The sequence below is a fragment of the Ursus americanus genome, chromosome 4 (genome assembly GCF_024610735.1).
Source record: "Ursus americanus isolate L20-20 chromosome 4, mUrsAme1.1.p, whole genome shotgun sequence".
Classification (NCBI taxonomy): domain Eukaryota; kingdom Metazoa; phylum Chordata; class Mammalia; order Carnivora; family Ursidae; genus Ursus; species Ursus americanus.
Window position 1 is genome coordinate 21,915,321 of NC_142130.1, and position 20,265 is coordinate 21,935,585.

The 20,265-nt window shown below is 38.9% G+C and overlaps 1 protein-coding gene across 7 annotated transcripts in view; it reads left to right on the forward strand.

The window, feature by feature from the left end:
• The window catches only part of VPS8 (VPS8 subunit of CORVET complex), a 245,956-nt gene that overhangs the window by 188,542 nt on the left and 37,149 nt on the right, over window positions 1–20,265 (forward strand). For all 7 annotated transcript variants that reach the window (XM_087861466.1, XM_087861467.1, XM_087861468.1 and 4 more), the window contains 3 exons: window positions 6,867–6,947; window positions 8,570–8,739; window positions 11,173–11,338. In XM_087861466.1, coding sequence (XP_087717592.1) covers window positions 6,867–6,947; window positions 8,570–8,739; window positions 11,173–11,338 — 417 coding nt within the window. The remainder of the gene's footprint in view (window positions 1–6,866; window positions 6,948–8,569; window positions 8,740–11,172; window positions 11,339–20,265) is intronic.

The window sequence follows — 20,265 nt, forward strand, 5'->3', positions numbered from 1 at the left end:
CAGGGTATATATGAAATAGTTTTTGAAAAACTGGATATCAGGCAAGAAAGGTCACTGATAACTGAGAGACAGGAAATAGACAAGGTAAGCCCCAAGTTTGTACCAGCTTAACTTCTTGAGACACTTTCTAGACAATATGCAGGAAGGGGGATCTCAGCCAGTTTCAGGCATATTCATTGCTTTGAGGAGATGGAGCTGAGAATCAAAAGACTGAGGTGGCCAGAGTTTGCAGGCAGGTACCAGGCAAGAGAACTCTGGAGATATGCAGGAGGCCTCCCTGTCAAGTGTAAATGCATGAGCTGAGGAAACTAGGCCAAGGAAAGAGCCTCCTGAAGGATAAGAGGGAATAATACTTGCACTCACACAGAGCCAACAGCAAGACTAGAATGAAGACCTCATAATGCACAGAACATGGGGTAGAGTACTCGGAAGTACTCAATAGGGCGAAACAGCCCTACGCTACACATCGCTCCAGTCATGCCTTGCCAGTCTTAATAGCAAGACCTGAAAAGATCAAACTTACCAAGTAATTTAACTGCATCCCTGAACAAAAGATTAAAAATACTTTTAGGAATACAAAAATATCCAGGTCCCAACTGTGTAAAATTTACAGTATATGACATTGAATCAGAAATTACAAGGTATTCAAAGAAGTTGGAAAAATGAAACCCAGATATAACATTGGATATTAGAATTATCAGACAAGGACACCAAAACAGAAGAAAAGATAAGTAAATTTGAAGACCCAGCAATACAGACTATCCAAAATGAAACAGAGAAAAGTAAATTGAAAAAAATAAAATGAATCTGTGAGCTCTGGGACAATTTCAGGCAGCCCAAAATATGTGTCCTTGGAATCCTGAAAACAGGGAGTCAGAGAGAAAAAATACTTGAAGAAATATTGGCTGAGTATCTTTCAGATTTATTGAGAACTGTTAGCACACAGATCGATAATCCCAAACCTGAGCAATGTTAGGAAAGCTGTAAGGCACATCATAATTGTTCAAAATCCGGGATTAACAGAGAAGCTTAAAAGCAGCCAGAGAAAAAAGAGGAACAAAAATAAAGGTGACAACATATTTCTGCCTAACAGTTTTAACCACTTTGACCTAGTCAACATTTACATACCAATTATAACAGCAGAACACACATTCTTAAGTTGTACATGGAATGTTTACCAAGATAGACCATACTCTGGGCTGTAAAGCAAATGCCCATAAATCCAGTGTTTTGGATTTTAACCATTCAAATAGGTGTATAGTGGTCTTATTGTTTTGATATACAGTTCCCTAATGAATAATGACTTTGAACACCTTTTAGGTGCTCACTTGCCATCTGTGTATCCCCATTAGTTGGGTTGTTTGGGTTTTTTAATTGTTGAGTTTTAAGAGTTCTTTGTATATTTTTTATACAAGTTTTTTGTCAGATAAGTTTTACACGTATTTCTCCCAGTTGGTAGCTTGTTTTTGCATTCTCTCAACAGTGTCTTGTCTTTAAGCAGAAGGTTTTTTAATTTTAATGAGGTCCAACTTTTCAGGGATTTTTTCATGGATTGTGTATTTAGTGTTGTATCTAAAAACTCATCATCAAGCTCATGGTCACCTAGATTTTTTTCCCATATTCTAAAAGTTTTATAGTTCTGCATTTTACATTTTAGGTCTGTGATCCATTTTGACTTAATTTTTATGAAAAATGTAAGGTCAGTGTCTAGAGTCATTTTTCTACATGTGGATGTCAGTTTTTCCAGCACCATCTGTTGAAAAGACTATCCCTTTCTTCATTGAAGAGCCTTTGCTCAGTTGACTGTATTTATGGGGGTTCATTTCTGAGTGCTCGGTTCTTCTCCAGTGATCTGTTTGTTTGGGCTTTTGCCAGTAACACATTATCTTGATTATTGCAGCTTCATAGTAAATCTGAATGTCAGGTAGTGTCAGTCCTCTGACTTTGTTCTTCTTCAATACTGAGTAAGCTATTTTGGGTCTTTTACCTTTCCATATCAGCTGTAGGATCATATTGTCTGTATCCACAAAGTAACTTGTCAGCATTTTGATTGAGATTGTCTTTGGTTTTGTCTGGGTAATGCTGGCCTCATCAAATGAGTTAGGAAGTGTTCCCTCTGCTTTTGTTTTCTGAAACAGATTGTAGGATATTGATATAATTTCTTTCTAAATATTTGGTAGAATAAACCAGTGAAACCATGTGGGCCTGGTGCCTTCTATTTTGAAATGCTATTACTTAAGGATTCAATTTGGTTAAAAGACCCAGGCCTATTATCTATTTCTCCTTGTGTGAGTTTTGGTAGATGGTGTCTTTAAAGGAGTTGATCTGTTACATCTAAGTTATCAAATACTCTAACCAGGAGTTTTTATGTTCTTAGGTTTTGGGGGTTTTCTGGTTTGTTGGTTTGTTTTTAATCTTGTCCCTTGTCATCATTTTTTTTCATTAGTCCCAGTTTTCAATCCACTGCCAAGTGTTCTCTGCTAGAATATTTTCTAGATTATGTCCTGTGTTCCAACACAGTGGATGGAACATAATACATATTCAATAAACATTAGTTGTCTCAATCACCTCGGCAGTAGTTCTCAGCAGTTCATAAAGCACCTTCGTGTTCTTTATCTCCTTTGACCTCTCTGTACACTAAGCTGGAGAAGTGGTGAGGTCCCCATGTTGCTCGTGAAGAAAGTGCTATATTAAATACCTTTCCTTAGTTGACTCTGTAAGTAAGTGGCCATAGCTGGAACATGAACCTAGCTCTTTGAACTCCAAAGCTGAGACCTTCTGTACCTAACACCAGCCCTGGCGGATTTCAGATCCACCTCCCTTTATCAGGTCCCCTGGAGAGAAGAAAGGGAATGACGTTATGCAGATGAGCAATTGCTCAGATAGTTACTGTTTTTCCAGAGGAGATGTTCTCATGACAGGAGGTTCTCAAGATCTTCTTGACCTCTAAATGTTTATTCACACTGATGCCTGGCACCTGAATTGTGCAGGCTTCTTCCGTGAGCGGTAGATGGTAAGTCGGGAGTGTTTTTAAGGGACTGTCTTTATATTATATAGATTCTGCCTTCACAACGTGCTTTTATTGAGCTTTATTCTATGGCAAAAGGTAATTCTTGGCTTCTGAGAAGCTGTTTGTGACTGCCTTACTGAGGAAATTAAAGCAAACACATGATTTATATGTTAACCTGCTGAGGGCATTATTCATATTTTAAAGTAATGCTTGATTAGGAAAGATTTTAATTACAAAACAAACCACATACATGCTACGGTAGGTCCCAGAAAGTAAGAGCAGAGAAAAGTAGCCATCACATCTTTTTCTAAAGAGCTTTTTAAAAAACCAAGTTTATGTGAAGTACCCAAGTGTGCTCTTCTTCTATGGTTTACAAATAAGTTGAAGAGAAACCTCAGCAGTTATTCATTGCTGAAGAATCTACCTGACATCTTTGGAAAATCATTTGAAAAGCTAGTGGATTGAGCACATGCTGTGCTAGAAGCCTTGAGCTCCCTTTGCACTCTATAATTTATATGTTGTCCCAGCATGAGGTAATTTTCATGATTTTGCCTTTAAATTATGCAGATTAAAGTGAAATGTACTGATACAAATATAGACATGACCTATAAAGGTTTCTTCCTTTTCCCAGAATTTAACCTTTTCAAGACCTTTTTCTTCTCCAAACCACCCTTGTCAGAAACAAATGACAGAGCTTTTCTGTGCTAGAGCTATATTAGTGTACTGAATGCACACATGACAGTTGATGCTATAATGTGCTTTTTATGAGACAGTATTACACTGTCCCTTGATACTTTGAGAAATAGGTGTATTTATTAAGAGCTTGACCAAAAGCATAATTGAGTGTAAGTTCAGAAGCATTAACAAGGATCTATTTTCATGCAAAAAAAAATAATTAAAAGAAAAAATTACCTGGTGAGTATATGGCCTGAGTTGTTTTTCTAATAAAAGATTAGTCTGAGATATCTAAAGTCTGGCCTTTTGTAAATGGTCTGCACATGTTTGACAGGTATCTTTACCTTAGTGACACATTCTCTGTCTGTGAAACAGAAATGTCCCCATTAAGCTTCAGTGACTGGTTTAATCCAAACTTGTAAATGTGGTCATTAGTACACAACGACATAGTTTTTCTGTGCCTTTCATTTCTTAAGCATCTCCTCAGCAGCAGGGACCAGGAACCTATGGCAGACAATCTTGTGCTGCTGTGCACTAACTAAAGAACTAAAAACTGGTCTTGGTTAGAAGCTGTACCCACCCAGTCTTCCAACAGCCATCATCAGAGTCTAAAAGAGAAAAAGAAAAATAGACTATGTGGGGGCGCCTGGGTGGCACAGCGGTTGGGCGTCTGCCTTAGGCTCAGGGCGTGATCCCGGCATTATGGGATCGAGCCCCTCATCAGGCTCCTCCGCTATGAGCCTGCTTCTTCCTCTCCCACTCCCCCTGCTTGTGTTCCCTCTCTCACTGGCTGTCTCTATCTCTGTCGAATAAATAGGTAAAATCTTTGGGGGGAAAAAAAAGAAAAGAAAAGAAAAATAGACTGTGGTGTAAGAACAGGAAGACAGGATTTCTTCTCATATTTCTTTTTTTTTTTTTTTTTTAAAGATTTTATTTATTTGACAGAGATAGAGACAGCCAGCGAGAGAGGGAACACAAGCAGGGGGAGTGGGAGAGGAAGCAGCAGGCTCATAGCAGAAGAGCCTGATGTGGGGCTCGATCCCAGATCGCTGAGATCACGCCCTGAGCCGAAGGCAGACGCTTAACCGCTGTGCCACCCAGGCGCCCCTCTTCTCATATTTCTGAACCTCTCTTCTACGTTTTTCCTGCTTTACAGTCTTGTCTTAACATCTGAACTCACAATTACTTTTAACGCACCGAGATTTTTTTTTTTAAGATTTTATTTATTTGTTTGAGAGAGAGAGAGCATGCACAAGCGGCAGGGGGGCAGAGGGAAGAGTAGACTCCCCAGTCAGCGGGGAGCGCAGTGCAGGGCTGCGTCCCAGAACCCCAGGATCACGACCTGAGTTGAAGGCAGACACTTAACCAACTGAGCCACCCTGGTGCCCCTCATGCACCAAGATTTTAATAACAGCCACTCCCTAAGAAGTAACAGAAATGCTACCCATGTTTTCCAGCAAACATGGGCTTATTATTATATTAATTAATATACCAATATACATATTAGTTTATCTATACTTGGAAGACCAGTATAACATGTTAATTAAAAACATGGTTTCTGGTTTGCCTGGGTAGTGCAGTCCTTTGGGGGTCCATTTCTTGATTTTGGCTCTTGTTGTGGTATCGGGGTCGTGGCATCGAGGGCCATGTTGGGGGGTTTAGCACAGAGTCTGTATGGATTTCTCTCACCCTCTGCCCATCCCACTGCGTGTGCTCTTTCTCTCTCTCTCAAATAAATGCATCTTAGGAAAAAAAATAATTTCTGAAGTACTTAGATTCAAATCCCAGTTTATCTGCTTACTAGTTCTGTGATCTTAGAGAATTTTACTTAGCCTTTCTGAGCTTGACTTTCTTCATTTTTAAGTGTCCTGGAAGGATTGTAATGATATGGCACATATAAATAGCAACTATTTTCATTGTTGCTGTAGAGTTGGGCTCCCCTTTTTGGCATGGGAGAGTCATTTATGTCAGACATAACCTCGTATTAGAGTAAAGTAATAGACTTGACATACTCAGTTATTAGCAATGTTTTAATTATAATTCTCAGCCTAGCCAAAGGTACAACAAAATGAACACACAAATATGCTGATGGAGATAAAAGTTGCATAATACGACTTTGTGGTAGAGCAATTTGGCAGTATATATCAATACCCATAAAAATCTTCTTTGAATCTGTAATTCCCTTTCTAGAAATCTCCTCTAAAGAAAGAATCGGAGATTCCGACCAAAATTTACAGCTACCAGCACTTAACAGTCGTGAGTGGGATTTGGGAAGGGGGAGACAAACTTAAATGTCCAACAAGAGAGAATGGTTGACTGACACGTGGTATTTTCACATGATTCATACTTTGTGGCTGTTATGAAATATTTGATGATACTGCTCACAATATACTATCATGAAAGTATGTAAAATGCTCAAATTCTGTGCACTAAGAAATACATCTCTCTCTCTTACCCTTTCTCTCCTTTCCCAGAAACAAGACTGGAAAAATGTGCATCAAAATATCAATAGTTTTTATCTCTGTGTTTCTGGATTTCAGTTTTTTGTGTCTGTTTATTATTTGTTTCTGTATACCTCAGTGTTTTCCAAATTGTCCATAATAAGTTACTGGGCATACCTCAGAAGAAAGCAGTGGAGGAGAGATTGGGTGTCTAGGTGTCTGTTGTTTATCAGTAGTGACTTTATTGAAAAAAGCTTTGAAAAACTGAAAGCTGCTCCTTGGATCCAGAAACTCATCTAAACTAAAGTCTTGTCTCCTAAACTGAAGTGATTTAGTTGGTAGGGGCCAAAGGTGGCCAAATGTGGGTCACAGGAAGGGTTGTTGGACAGGTTCGGGTATTCAGGTGAACGCTGGTTTTAATGTAGCAGATAAGGGGCAGGTGATGTTTAATATGAAGGATAGGAAGCTTCTTGCCCAAAGAAAACCAGGGTGAACTTTAATGAGACTTGCAATAAAGATGTTAAGTAAGGGGCTTATATCACTTAAATTTTATTTATCTTTTCAAAATAGATGGCCAGAGGAAAACCAATATGCATTTCCAGTGAAAGGTTGATAGAAGAATACTTTGTGACTATAGAAAAGTATTTGAGTATTCGGCATTTTCAGATAACTTATTTAGTAAAGTAATCTTAAAGTACCAAGCACAGAATTACAAATTTTTGCAACTTTTTTCTAATTAGGATCCAGTTTATGGAAAAGGAAAACTTGGAGAAATCCAGGGACTTATTCTGGGAATGTTGGATACCTTTAACTATGAACAAGTAAGCTACTTTCTATTTCTAAGGCTGTATTAAGGTAAAAAGAAGCTGTTTCTTTTTTCTTTGCACCTATAGTTTTTCTTTAAAAATTCCTATCTATTTAATGGAAGTTTGGTAGGTTGAAGTGTACACTTTTCAAAAAGTTTTTAAATCTCTTGGCCTTAATTAATATATATATTATACAAATAGATACACACATATATACACACACACATATACACATACACATAGATATTCTAGAATGTGGAAATGCATCAAATTTGGATTCATTTGATTCATTAGTAATGGAATAGTTCTTTTTTTCCAAATGAAAAGTGTGATAAATTTTCCGGAAAAATAATTTAATGCAAAGCTGTAACCCATGAAAACAAAGAGTCAGCATGAGTATAGAAAATTGCAAAAAAAAAAAAATAAATAAATAACAATAATCCTTTTCTTTTAAACATTCTAAAACAGATAATTGCCACTAACCAAAAATGGTCATTGGTTTTCCTTTAACTCAGAACTGTCTCTAGCATTAATTCTCAATAGGAGCCAGCATGGTATACAGATTTTTTTTCTTAGAATACTTCAAAGTGACTCATGAAGCCACCTAGGAAAAGCACCATTTAGGCATGTTAGATACAGTATCTGCTTTTTTAATAATCCAAGAGAAGAAAAGAAAAATTGGAGGTGACAGAGCTTTTCTTAGGGTGTTAACTACAGTTTTGCTCAGTGTACCCAGTGAAACAGACACCCTTGCAGGCACGGACTCCATGCTGGCAGAAGGGAAGCTGAGGGCAAGGCAGGAAGGTTTTGCAGACTTTTTGAAGAGGAGGAAAAGATGGGGTTGATTGGAAAGAATTAGAATGGTAAGACCGTTAGACCTAAAAATTCTGCTTTACAGATAAAGAACTAGCAAGGAGGATGGGCAGTATGTCTTCCCCTTTGGGACTGCACATCTAAATGGTATATACGAATATTGAGAATTAGATAGAGTATGAAAACAATACTTTACAAGCGGACAGAGCCTTAAAATGATTTAATGTGATAGCTACGAAAATGTCTTTGTGTGACTTACAGATGTCACAGTCTTAAGTAGATTCAAATGATTTGTAAGTGCTGATCAGGAAAATGTGATCCCTCTGCCCAAGAGAGATGAAAACTGAGTAATGGCCATTAGCTTTTCAGTGAAAGGTTATTTGAAATATTGCCACAGATGCAGTTTCTATTAAAAAAAAAAAAAAGCTGGGATTTTTTGGTTGGTTGTTAACGCTTTGAGTCATTCAGAGGGAACTTATTATAGAAATGTCATAAATAAATAGGTTTGGGTTTATCTAGTCATTAGAAAGTCATCAGTACTGAATTAAGCCACAGAATGGCAGAGCACACATTTCTCAGTAGAAACTAATGACAGCCTTTTAATAAATATTTTGAGACTCTTAATGTATGCAGTTGTCGTTCCTTGCACATCAAAGTTAACCCCTTAAGTTTGGGAGTACTTGGTGTTTGTTTTATCAATGTTATGCTTTCATAGTATTTTCTAACTTCAGTTGTTTGTGGCTGAAAACTCAGTAGTGCTATTCCTCCCTCACCCCCTCACGCCATTCCTGTGTGTGTGTATTTGTTGTTTTGGTCTTTCATAGACACTGCTGGAAACAACTACTAGCCTTCTAAACCAAGACCTCCATTGGTCATTGTGTAACCTGAGAGCTTCAGTCACCAGAGGACTGAATCCCAAGCAGGATTACTGCTCTATATGTTTGCAGCAGTACAAGAGACGCCAAGAAATGGCTGATGAAATCATTGTCTTCAGGTAAGCAAGAGAAACGAAATGTCATACATATGGTGTGTGACATGTATGGTATTACCAGGCAAGGATACACGTGGATACACAGCCCTAGGCAATCATTCTAGCAGTGAACAAAACAAGGCAAAGTTCCTGTCATAGACCTTAACATTCTGCGTAGGGGTTGGGAGAATATATGGGTGGAGACAATATAAGATGGACTCTAGAGCCAAACTTTTTGAGTTCAAATCCTGATTCTACCACTTACTACCTGTGAGACTTTGGACATGTTATTTAATCTCTTTACATCTTAGTTTCCTAATCTGTAAGTTGGGATAATAATGATACATTTCCTTAGGGTTTTGTGAAGATTAAAGGAGATAAATTACATAAGACACCTGTAATCATGCTGACATAGAGTAAACACTGTGTAAGTGTTATGGCTACTATTATTATAGACACAGGAAGATTGATAGATTTGATGGTTGGAAGGGGAAGAAGTTCTCATACACAAAGAGTCCACTCATTCAACACGTATTTATTGAGCTCATACTTTATGCCAAGCGCTGTTCAAAGGGAGTAAGGTAAAGCATGAACAGAGCAAAGGATCTGTTCTCATGGAGTTTACATTCTAGTGATAAGGGCAGACAAACAAGTAAAATGCCTGCTGGTGACTATGGTGGAAAAAATAAGACATGTTAAGTGAGAACAGTGTTTGGTGGGGGAAGAAATGTTACATAGCGTGATCGAGGAAAGCATCACTGATAAGGTGACTTAATAACAGACAGTTTAAAACTTAATAAAAATGTAATAATTACCGGGGCACCTGGGTGGTACAGCGGTTAAGCATCTGCCTTTGGCTCAGGGTGAGACCTGCGTTCCGGGATCGAGCCCCACATCAGGCTCCTCTGCTATGAGCCTGCTTCTTCCTCTCCCACTCCCCCTGCTTGTGTTCCCTCTCTCGCTGGCTGTCTCTATCTCTGTCGAATAAATAAATAAAATCTTTTAAAAAAAAGTAATTACCATGAATAAAATAAAATATGGTGTAAAGGAATGTTGGGAGCTACTAATTTCCAGAGAACGATTAGGGAAAGTATCACTAGTTTAGTGACATTTGAATAAAGACCTAAGGGAAGTGGCCGTGCAGTATCAGGGAGAGAGTGCCCCAGGCAGAGAACCAGCAAATGCAGAAACCATGAAGCTGGAGCATAGTTGGTGAACTTGAGGAGGAGTGGGTGAGTAGGCTTGTGTTGGCAGAGCAGAGTAAAGGGAAGGGAAGATGGTAAGAGATGGCCTCAGAGGAAGAACAGGCCAAATCATGTAGGAACTGGGTCATTATAAAGAGTTAAAGTTCTACTCTGAGATGAGAAGCCATTGGATGTTTGAGGATAGGTTTGACATGATCTGGCCTATGTCTTAAGGATCACTTTGCTGTTGAGAATGGACTACAGAAGGTCAAGGGTGAAATCAGGGAGACCAGTTAGGTTATTATAGTAATCCAAGTGAGAGATGGCCCAAGGGGGTAGTAATGAAGTAAGAAGTGGAAGGATTCTGGATATATTTTGAAGGTAGAGCTGATAAGATTTCTTTATAGATTGGATGTGATGTGTGAAAGAGAGTGGTCAAGGATGATGCCAAAGTTTTTGGCCTGAGCAACTGGAAGAATTTAGTTGTTTTTTACTGAGATGTGGAAGGTTGGATGAGAGCCATGCAGTGTGGGTAGAGCAGGGTGGAAATCAAGAATTTGGTTTAACATGTGTTAAAGTTAAGAAGCCTATAAGACATCCCATCCTCATGTGGGTGGTATCTTAAAGCTGTGGAACGGGAGGTAATCACCAAAGGAACAAAGCAGAGCTATAGAAGAGAAAAAGTAGAGAAAGACTGTAGAATAGAGTTGACTTCTGAGGTGGTCCAACATTTCAGGTTGGAGAAATGAGGAGGAATCAGTATAGATGACTGAGAATTATATTCAACACTCGCTTCTGGGAGGCTCATTTAGTAATCAACAGGGACTTTCTTCTTACGAATAGTGTAAGAACTTACTGTAGCCCTGACATTTTCATAAATACTTAATCAAATCACTACTGTTGCCTCGGATTTGATGAGGCAGACCACTCATGTTGTCATCAAGCTACTTAAATCATTATGATTTTCCCCAATTGCATTTTTTATCCTATCTAAAAATATTTTATAGTTTGAGAAATGAACAGAAGTTCAAGTCATCTCCCAGGTGGTTTGTAGTCAGGGTACTGTGATTCTGTTCCTACTCACAACTTAAGTGTACAAATATGTGAGTCCAGATTTCAAGAGAGGACAACAAGTAAATTTCCTTTCTTCTTAATTATACAACAGTCAGTGCATTCCAGCTTATTGGAAATCTTTATCACTTATAAATACACTCTAACATAGCATATGTTTGTGGATTTTATGATGAGAAAATTGGTTGCCTTCATTTTGCAGCTGTGGCCATTTGTATCACTCATTCTGTCTGCAAAACAAAGAGTGCACCATAGAGACTGAGGGGCAGACGAGATGGACATGCTACAAATGCAGCTCAAGTAACAAAGCAGGGAAATTAAGTGAAAATTCATCTGAAGTTAAGAAGGGGAAGACAGCCCCATCCCAGGTAAGACTTGTTTTCATGGCAAGATGGAGTTAGTCTTTTCTTACCAATGTCTTCCAGGCCTGGCCTCATTTTTCTTGTAGGCCTCCACAAATTTATCTCATGGGTATCCAGTGCGTGGCATCATCTGTTCAGCCCTATTCAGTATTTGAAGAGCTTCTCCTCTTTGCCCCACATTGAGAAACGGGGATTTAGGAGCAAGAGAAGACATTTTCTGCCCTTGAAAAGTTAAGATCTAGTTGAACAGAGGAGATGTACACCCATGAGTCGGCTGAAGGTCCTTTGATCAAGTAAGAGGTCAGCAAGTACAAATGCTGTAGTCCTCACAGTCCCTGTGTGCTGAGGAGTGCAGAGCTGTCACTCTTAAGTGGCGCCAGTGGACAAGGTTAAGTACGCACGTGCTCTGTACATGGTTTCCTCAGCTGGGTACCTTTCTTCAAAGAACATCATTCAGTAGTGTTCATTTGAGAAATCTCCATCGCCTTTGGAATTGACTCATGGAGGAGATACAAGTTTTGTTCATTTTACAGCCTTTTTTTTCTTCTTCTTAAGCAGGCAGTAGTGCAGTTGAACTCTACTGCGTAATAACTTTTGGGAGAACAGAACTTGACAACACGAGGGGCCCAGTGTGGAGGAGAAGCAGTTGCTAGCTGCTATGACCTGATCATTATTCTGTTCTCAGTTTATTTCCTCCTGACAGTGAGGAGAAGTGTCACATTCTTGCTCCTTCCTCTGTGCCCCCTATCCTGTAGTTGGCCTTAACATCACTTTGTGAAAAGTTGAACCTGTTGATTTTCTCTATTTCATCAGCTTTCAGTGCTGTTTTAGAAGTAGACCCAGAAAAAAACTTTGGCTTAGCTTCTCCCAGATAACAGTTGAGAACTTTTATACTCTGGTGGTAGGCATTCATTTCTATTCATCCAGTGTGTATGGAACAGTATGCCAGGCACTGTGCCAAGTGCCAGGGATACAGTGGTAGACAAGACATTTTGACTTGTGGAGGATATAACCAGTGAAGTTGCAAACGATTTTGAATTAGTATTCTTCAGTTCTTTCTGACACCAAATATGTGGTATCTTTTCCAGCACCAGATCTGACACTAATTCTGCCAATATTCTGGACACCAGCTAGGTGTCCAGTAATTCACTTTCAACACTACGAGGAGTTAGCATCAGGTTCCACAGGTTTAAGGATTCATTCACACAAGACTGCTCTTACTAAAAACACCAGTTACAAATGGAATGCCCCAGTTACCCACCCTCTGTCTGACTCAGCAGATTCAGAGGTTCCTGTGATCAACCCCCCTGTAGTTCAGTAATTCACTAGGCAAATCCTAGAACTTAGGAAAATGCTTTACATTTACCTTTTTATTAAAGGATCCAACTCAGGAACAGCCAAATGGGAAAAATGCACAGGACAAGGTATGGAGGCGAGAAGGGTGTTTCCATGTCCTCTCCTGGCACCCTACCTTCCCAGGACCTCCATATGTTCACCAACTCAAAATCTTGAACCTGGTCACTTCAAGGTTTCTGTAGAGGTCTTATTATGTAGGCATAATTGATTAAATCATTGGCCATTGGTGATTAAACTCAATCTCTAGCCCCTCTCCCCTCCCCAGAAGTTGGGGATGGGGATGCAGGACAGAGGATGGTAAAGCTGAAAGTTCCCACCCTCTAAGCATGGCCTGATCTTTCTAATGACTAATCCCCAACCTGAAGCTGTGTAGGGGTCTAGAGATGCCAGTCATCTCACTAGCATACAGAAGGTACTCTTCTTACTCCAGAGATTCCAAGAGTTTAAGGAGCTATGTACCAGAAACCAGGGACAAAGATGAGATATATATATATTTTTATTATGCCACAAATATTTGCAGATGAACTATGCTGTAAGAGCAGATAATGAGTGTACTTAATCAACAATGGAAATCATGGAAGGCTTCCTGGAAGTGCCATGTTAGCTGCCCCTGAAGGAAAAGGGAAAGTAAGCTAGACAAATTTAGGTGCAATGGTTGGTAGAATGAGGGATACTCTAGGCCAAGGGAACAATACAGATAGAACAAACATAGCATCTCTGCTGTGAAGCTAGACGTTGAGCATGATTGGATCAAGAATATGAGAGAGTGAGCAGTATAAGGTGAGGCTCCTGTGGTAAACAGGAATCATATTAACTGCTTTGATGATTGTACCAGAGAAGCAGGGAAGATATGGTGCACCTAGGTGGCTTAGTTGGTTAAGTGTCTGCCTGCGGCTCAGGTCATGACCCCAGGGTCCAGGGATTGAGCTCCATGTAGGGCTCCCTGCGCAGTGGGGAACCAGCTTCTCCCTCTTCCTCTGCTACTCCCCCTGCTTATACTTGCTCACTCTGTCAAATAAATAAAATCTTAAAAAAAAAAAAAAAAAGAAACAGGGAGGATATTGAGGGGTTTTAAGGAAGGAATAATATCTGATCAGAATAGCATTTTTTCCCAGAGTGGCATTCTTAGAACACTCTAACTGCAGTGCAGAAAATGAATTGAAAGGGAAGCAAGAACGGATGTAGGGAGACCCAAGAATATTGAAGTAATTTAGAGGAAAGAAGTGGTAATTTGTACTAGAATGATAGAAGTTGGGATGGAGAAAGTACTACATATTTGAGACATGTTTGAGATGGACACAAACATCAGAATAATTCTTACGGTTCCTGCCTCACCACCTGCATCTCAGACCACGCTCTTTTCACCCTCTCCTCCAGTCACATTCAGCTTCCAGTTCTGTGCTCTTTTCTGCTTCACAGCATTTAATTGAGAGAGAGAACTATCGGGACTTGGTGATAAATAAATTTGTTGGATGGAGCAGTTAAGACAAAGGGAAGAGTCAAAAATAGTATTGATTTCTTACTTGAACAACTGATGGGTGATGGTACCATTTACTGAGGTAGGAAATAGTAAACAAAGAACAGACTTGGGAATAAGAGAATTCATTGTTGAATTTAGAGACTTTGGCAGGACATTTTGAGTAAAGATGTTCAGTGTGGTTCAGATTGAAAATTTTATTAACTAGTCATCCAGAATGCTTCCTTGTTTGCATTTAAGGAAGGAAAGACAGGTCTTGTGATTTCCACCATGTTTCCAAGCTGAATCCAAATGCTGATGGGGGAACCATTATTTATGCAAATTCTTAAGTCGCATCTTGGGCATTTTAGTTTTTTTCTGTCTTTCAGTTATATCCTATTTATAAACCAACTTGTGATTGTATGCATATGATTGCTTGGATATTACCAATTTTTTTTAAAGATTTTTTATTTATTTATTCAACAGAGATAGAGACAGCCAGCGAGAGCGGGAACACAAGCAGGGGGAGTGGGAGAGGAAGAAGCAGGCTCATAGCAGAGGGGCCTGATGTGGGGCTCGATCCCATAACGCTGGGATCACGCCCTGAGCCGAAGGCAGACGCTTAACTGCTGTGCCACCCAGGTGCCCCTGCTTGGATATTACCAATTAAATTTTTCTTTCTTTCTAGGTAGTCCTGAGCAGCTAAAATAGACTTTTTTTTCCTTTTTAAAAAAATAAAATTGTTTTATGCATATAATTACGTATTTTAATACGTAATTTACAAACAGTAAAATCTACCTTCCACGAGTTTTGACAATCACCTTTACGACCAAGATCTAGTATTATCACCTACTCTCCAATGTCTCCCATATCTCTTTGTAGTCAACCTTTCCCCCAGTCTCAATCCCTGGCAACCACAGATCCATTTTGAGTTCATTTTTAATAGGGTACAAGATAAGGATTGGAGTTCATTCTTTTGCATGTGGATATCCATTGAATTGCGTTTGTACCTTAGTCAAAAATCCATTGACTATGTATGTGTAGGTCTGTTTCTTGACTTTCTGTTCTTTCAGTGGTCTATATATCTATCCTTTCTCCAATACTATGGTTTTATAGTAAATGCGAATATCAGGTAGTATGAGTCCTCCAACTTTGTTCTTCTTACTAACATTTGACTATTCTGATTCCTTTGCTTTTTCCATATAAATTTTAAAATCAGCTTCTCAATTTCTACAAAAAAATCATGCTGGGATTTTATTAGGATTGTATTAGATCTGTTGATTGATCGATTTGGGGAGAGTTGATATTTTAACAATATTGAGTCTTCCATGGGGCTCCTGGGTGGCTCAGTCGTTAAGCATCTGCCTTCGGCTCAGAGCCTGATCCCAGGGTCCTGGGATTGAGCTCCGCATTGGGCTCCCTTCTCTGCTGGGAGCCTGCTTCTTCCTCCCCACTCCCCCTGCTTGTGTTCCCTTTCTCACTGGTTGTCTCTCTCTCTCTGTCAAATAAATAAATAAAATCTTAAATATATATATATATAGAGAGAGAGAGAGCGGGAGAGAGAGAGAGAGTCTTCCAGTCCATCAACATGGTATATCTATCAATTTATTTCAGTCTTTCTATTTGTTTCACCAGTGTTTTATAGTTTTTGGCATGTAAATCTTACCTGTTTTGTTTCGAGGATTTCTTTCTAAGCATGTAATAACCTTTGATGTATTATATATTTTACTGTTTTACATTTTGCTTTCTAATTGTTCATTGGTAGAATATAGAAATGCAACTTATTTTTGTAGATTGACCTGTATCCAGTGACCAGTGATCTTATAAATCTTACTAGTTAGTACAAGTATTTTTTTTTAATAAGTTCTTTGGTATTTTCTACATAGACAATCATATCATATGCAAATAAAGACTTTTATTTCTTCCTTTTCAATCTTATGCCTTTTATTTTTTGCCTTATTGCATTGACCTTCAGTATAGTGTTGAGTAGGAATGGTGAGAATAAACCTGATAAACTGATCTTAGCCGAAAGTGTTCAGTTTTTCATCATTAAGTGTGATGTTAATCACAGACTTTGTGTGTGTAACCTTTATATCATGTTTAGGAAGTCCTTTTTTTATTCTGTGTTTGGCTGAGAATTTGTTCCTAAATGGGTGTTGAATTTTGAAGCCATTTATACTACACTGGTTGCCTTGTGTGCACATCCACACACCTCGTACAGTGAAGAGAGAGAGTAATCTATTTCACTGACTTTCTTCCTGCCTTCTCTCAGAGCACCTAGAAAAAGGGAATTATCTTGAAATTGGACCTACATGTCAAAGGCAGCTTTATTTCTGAAGCTATCTGAGGCTATCCCATTCTGGAAGGGAGGCGAGATGACTCAACCTTTTCATTGTTTAGGAAACTCCAGTAAGATTACTGGTGAGATCCTCTTGGAAATCTTTGATACTTCCTAATAATGAAGCAGTGATTCTCGAATCATATGAAGTATGATTTTCTTCTAGCTGTCTGTGTCTCTTATTTTTGTTACTAAGACATTGTAAAAAGATCTAGTGGATTGGTAACACAAGAAGGAAAGAGAAAATGAAATTTATCAAATATATACTATAGATGTGTTTATGCTAATCTTCACAATTTTTTGAGGGTGATATATTCCCTATTTTACAGCTGAAGAAACTATATGTAGCTCAGAGAAGGGAGGTCAGTATTTGAACTTAATTTGTGTAGGACCATCATCACCCCCAGTTTTCCTGCCTCCAGCCTATTCTATTTTTAGCATTCTGGCTTTTTTGAAACCTGGTAAGACTGATTTTTAAAATACATCCATACCATATTGGCTGTGCTAATTAAGATTTCTTACCATGTGTGAGCCATTACATTTTTAATTATAAAAAAATTTAAAATGAAAATACTAATTTTGTATATGATGGCTTTTATTAAATTTTATTTCATGAAAATTCTACTCTGGGGCCTGGGTGGCTCAGTCAGTTGAGCATCTGCCTTCAGTTCAGGTCATGATCCCAGGGTCTTGGGATTGAGCATTGGGTTCCTGCTCATTGGGGATGCTTCTCCCTCTCCCCACCCCCCACTCGTCCTCGCTCGCTCTCTCTCTAATAAATAAATAAAATCTTAAAAAAAAAAAGAGAAAGAAAAGAAAAGAAAGTTCTCCTTTGTTCACTTAATTTCCTTTGAAAAATCTATCAACCCTGGTCATGAAGTTCCTAGCCAGTGCATGGAGGAAAACAGAGCTGAGGGCTCCCGTGACTCCAGACTCGAGCTGAGATTGCCTGTCCGCTCCTACTTGTTGCTCTCTACTCCCAGGAGATACTGAGTGCATTTCAAACCCTCTCACTGCCTCTGTAACATGATCCTTCAGTCAACTCGCTTTCTGTTTCATTCTTTCCCAAGACTTGTGATTTTTTTTCTTGTTCAGTTTCTGACTCCAGCTCAACAAGACGCAACAGTTATCTCAAAACTGTGGTTTTGGTGGAGAAGATCTGTCTTCTTGCTGCTCCTTACCTCATTTCTGTTTTGCACAACTGGTCAGTATATATAAGCAATAACTCTGACAGAGTAGTTGCCTCCCAACAGCATGTCTGCACAGACGTGATGGGAGTTATTCCCCCAGAAAGCCTGCTCTCCTCTGGAATAACTACTTTTATTCCTTATGAGCGGGAAAAATGACTCAAGTTTCTTTCTTTCCTTCCTTAGCTCCTCTCTCTGCCTCAGGTTTGCAGCAGCTCAATCCGAAATGTTTAATCCATAAGTAGACCTTGCAAGTCTGTCTGATTCTCTAGTTTGCTTTCAGTATGTATTATCCACAGATGAACTACATTGGAGAAATTAATTTCAGCTGAAGTACTTACCATTCTGTATTTTCTCAACAAATGTTATTCCCATATAATATACGATATATAGTTTTCTTGGGTTATGAAATTTTATTTGCTTATATCTTTATTAAATTCACAGTAGCAAATAACCATCTTCATTAGCACTGGTGAGCAATAGAAGAAATTAACTTGCTATTCATTTTTAAAATAATTGTTGATCAACAGGCAACATGCTGTAAATTCAAGGAAACATAATTGAAGATTTACTAGATTGTAGCTTTAACATATTATTAACAGGGCTTAGAATTCTTGAGAGCTGGTATTAAGCTAACACTTTTTGCTTTAGATTTATTTATTTTAGAGAGAGAGCACGCGAGTGGGGGAAGGGGTGGAGGGTGAGGGAGAGAGAATCCTCAAGCAGACTCCCCACTGAGCATGGAGCCAAATGCAGGGCTTGATCCCAGACCCTGAGATCATGACCTGAGCCGAAATCAAGAGTCAGACGCTCAACCGACCAAGCCACCCAGGTTATCCCTAAGCTAACACCTTTTGTGCGCCAGCAACATTCAAGTTGTTGTTCCTTTTAAAACTTTAAAAAAACGAGGGGCGCCTGGGTGGCTCAGTCGGTTAAGCGTCCGCCTTTAGCTCAGGTCATGATCCCAGGGTCCTGGGGTTGAGCCCCACATTGGGCTCCCTGCTCAGCTGGGGAGTCTGCTTCTCCCTCTCCCTTTGCCCCTCCCCCGGCTCATGCTCTCTCTGTCTCTCAAATAAATAAAATCTTCAAATAAAAAAAACTTCAAAAAACAAGAGCATTTAGAGACTCATTAGAAAGTTTTATAATCTATTGCTTGATAGCTTCAGAGTTGGCTAAATCATCTCTTGTTGGTGGAGAGGCAGCTACATTAGTCAGATTTTTTTTTTTCAGTAAGAGGTAAATATCTGAGGAGAAGGGGATTGAAGAAAAAACATAGCCACTTCATCTTTTAATAGAACAGGAAAGAATTAAATGAAATAAGCTGATAGTTTTCTTGGTGCTTGGAGCTGGTTTTATTGTTTGATTTTTAGCGTTGTCTAAGAAAATGTTTTATCTTGTGGAGTAGATTTATAAATAACGTCAGGGGGAAATATTTATAATTCTAAGAAATTATTCAATAAATGACATTTGTGCTCACGGGTCGTAGTTTTCTATTAACCGTTGTCCATTGCTTATTTAGTTTGGATTCCCACTGTAAATTAGAGATTTGGTTTAGAAGCTGTTTAATGAAACTGGAACACTGGTAATGCCTTGGTTCATTTGTCCATTTTTAAAGAGTGTTAGTTCCCCGTTATAAACAAGTTAGATGAAAATTAAATGCTAAACAGTGAAATTTCAGTATTTGGGATAGCATTTCTCAAAAGGATATCTTATAACTTAAATTTACAACTTAAGTGAGGGTTAATGTATCTTAGAAGTGCAGAGAGGTGACAAGTGATTCTAATTTAAACAAATCTTTTTGAAGAGACTTTTGCCCATTTTCCAATACTCTTACTATTACACCCTAGTATTTGGGCCAAATACTATATTCTTGGGACTAAGTATACATTATTGAAGAACCCCCCCCAAAAACAAAATATATTTCCTACGATTATGTAACTTACCATCTAGAAAGAGAGCTAGACAATAAATTGTAAACAAACTATATCAGATTTGTAATTCCAAATTGTGATAGGTTGTGAGTGCTATCAGGGCGAAGAATAGAACATTATGGAAAGAATAACATGAGGGGAAACCTGCCTTGGAGGATGGTCAGGAAATCTCCATCTGCAGAGGTGGTAGTTAAGCTAAAATCTGCAAGGTAGGAAGGTACCAGCCATGTGAAGACTATTCCAAACAAGAAAACAGTAAGCACAGAGAACTGAGGAGAGGAGTCACTTGTTCAAGGAACTGAAAAAAAATCTCAGTGTCTGGAACATAGAAACTAAAGGGGGCGTGGCAAGGAATGAGGTTGAAGAGATAGGCAGGACCATGTCCTGAGGAGCCGGGAAGGTCTGGTGAAGAGTTTACTTTTTATTCTTAAAGTAGTAAGCAACATTGAAGATTTTGAAATGGGACTGCTATGATCCGTGTACTGTGATTGTGGAAAATGGATAGACAGCCACATCACTATGAACAGCTCTGTCGTCACAGCTGCCAGCATGGTTTAAAAATCAGATGCTTAATCCTGGAAATTGGCTCACTTCCCTCTGATCCAGAAAAGGCTTGTGTCCAGGAGACCAGAGGATAACAATAGTACCCAAAGAGTGTTTCTAGT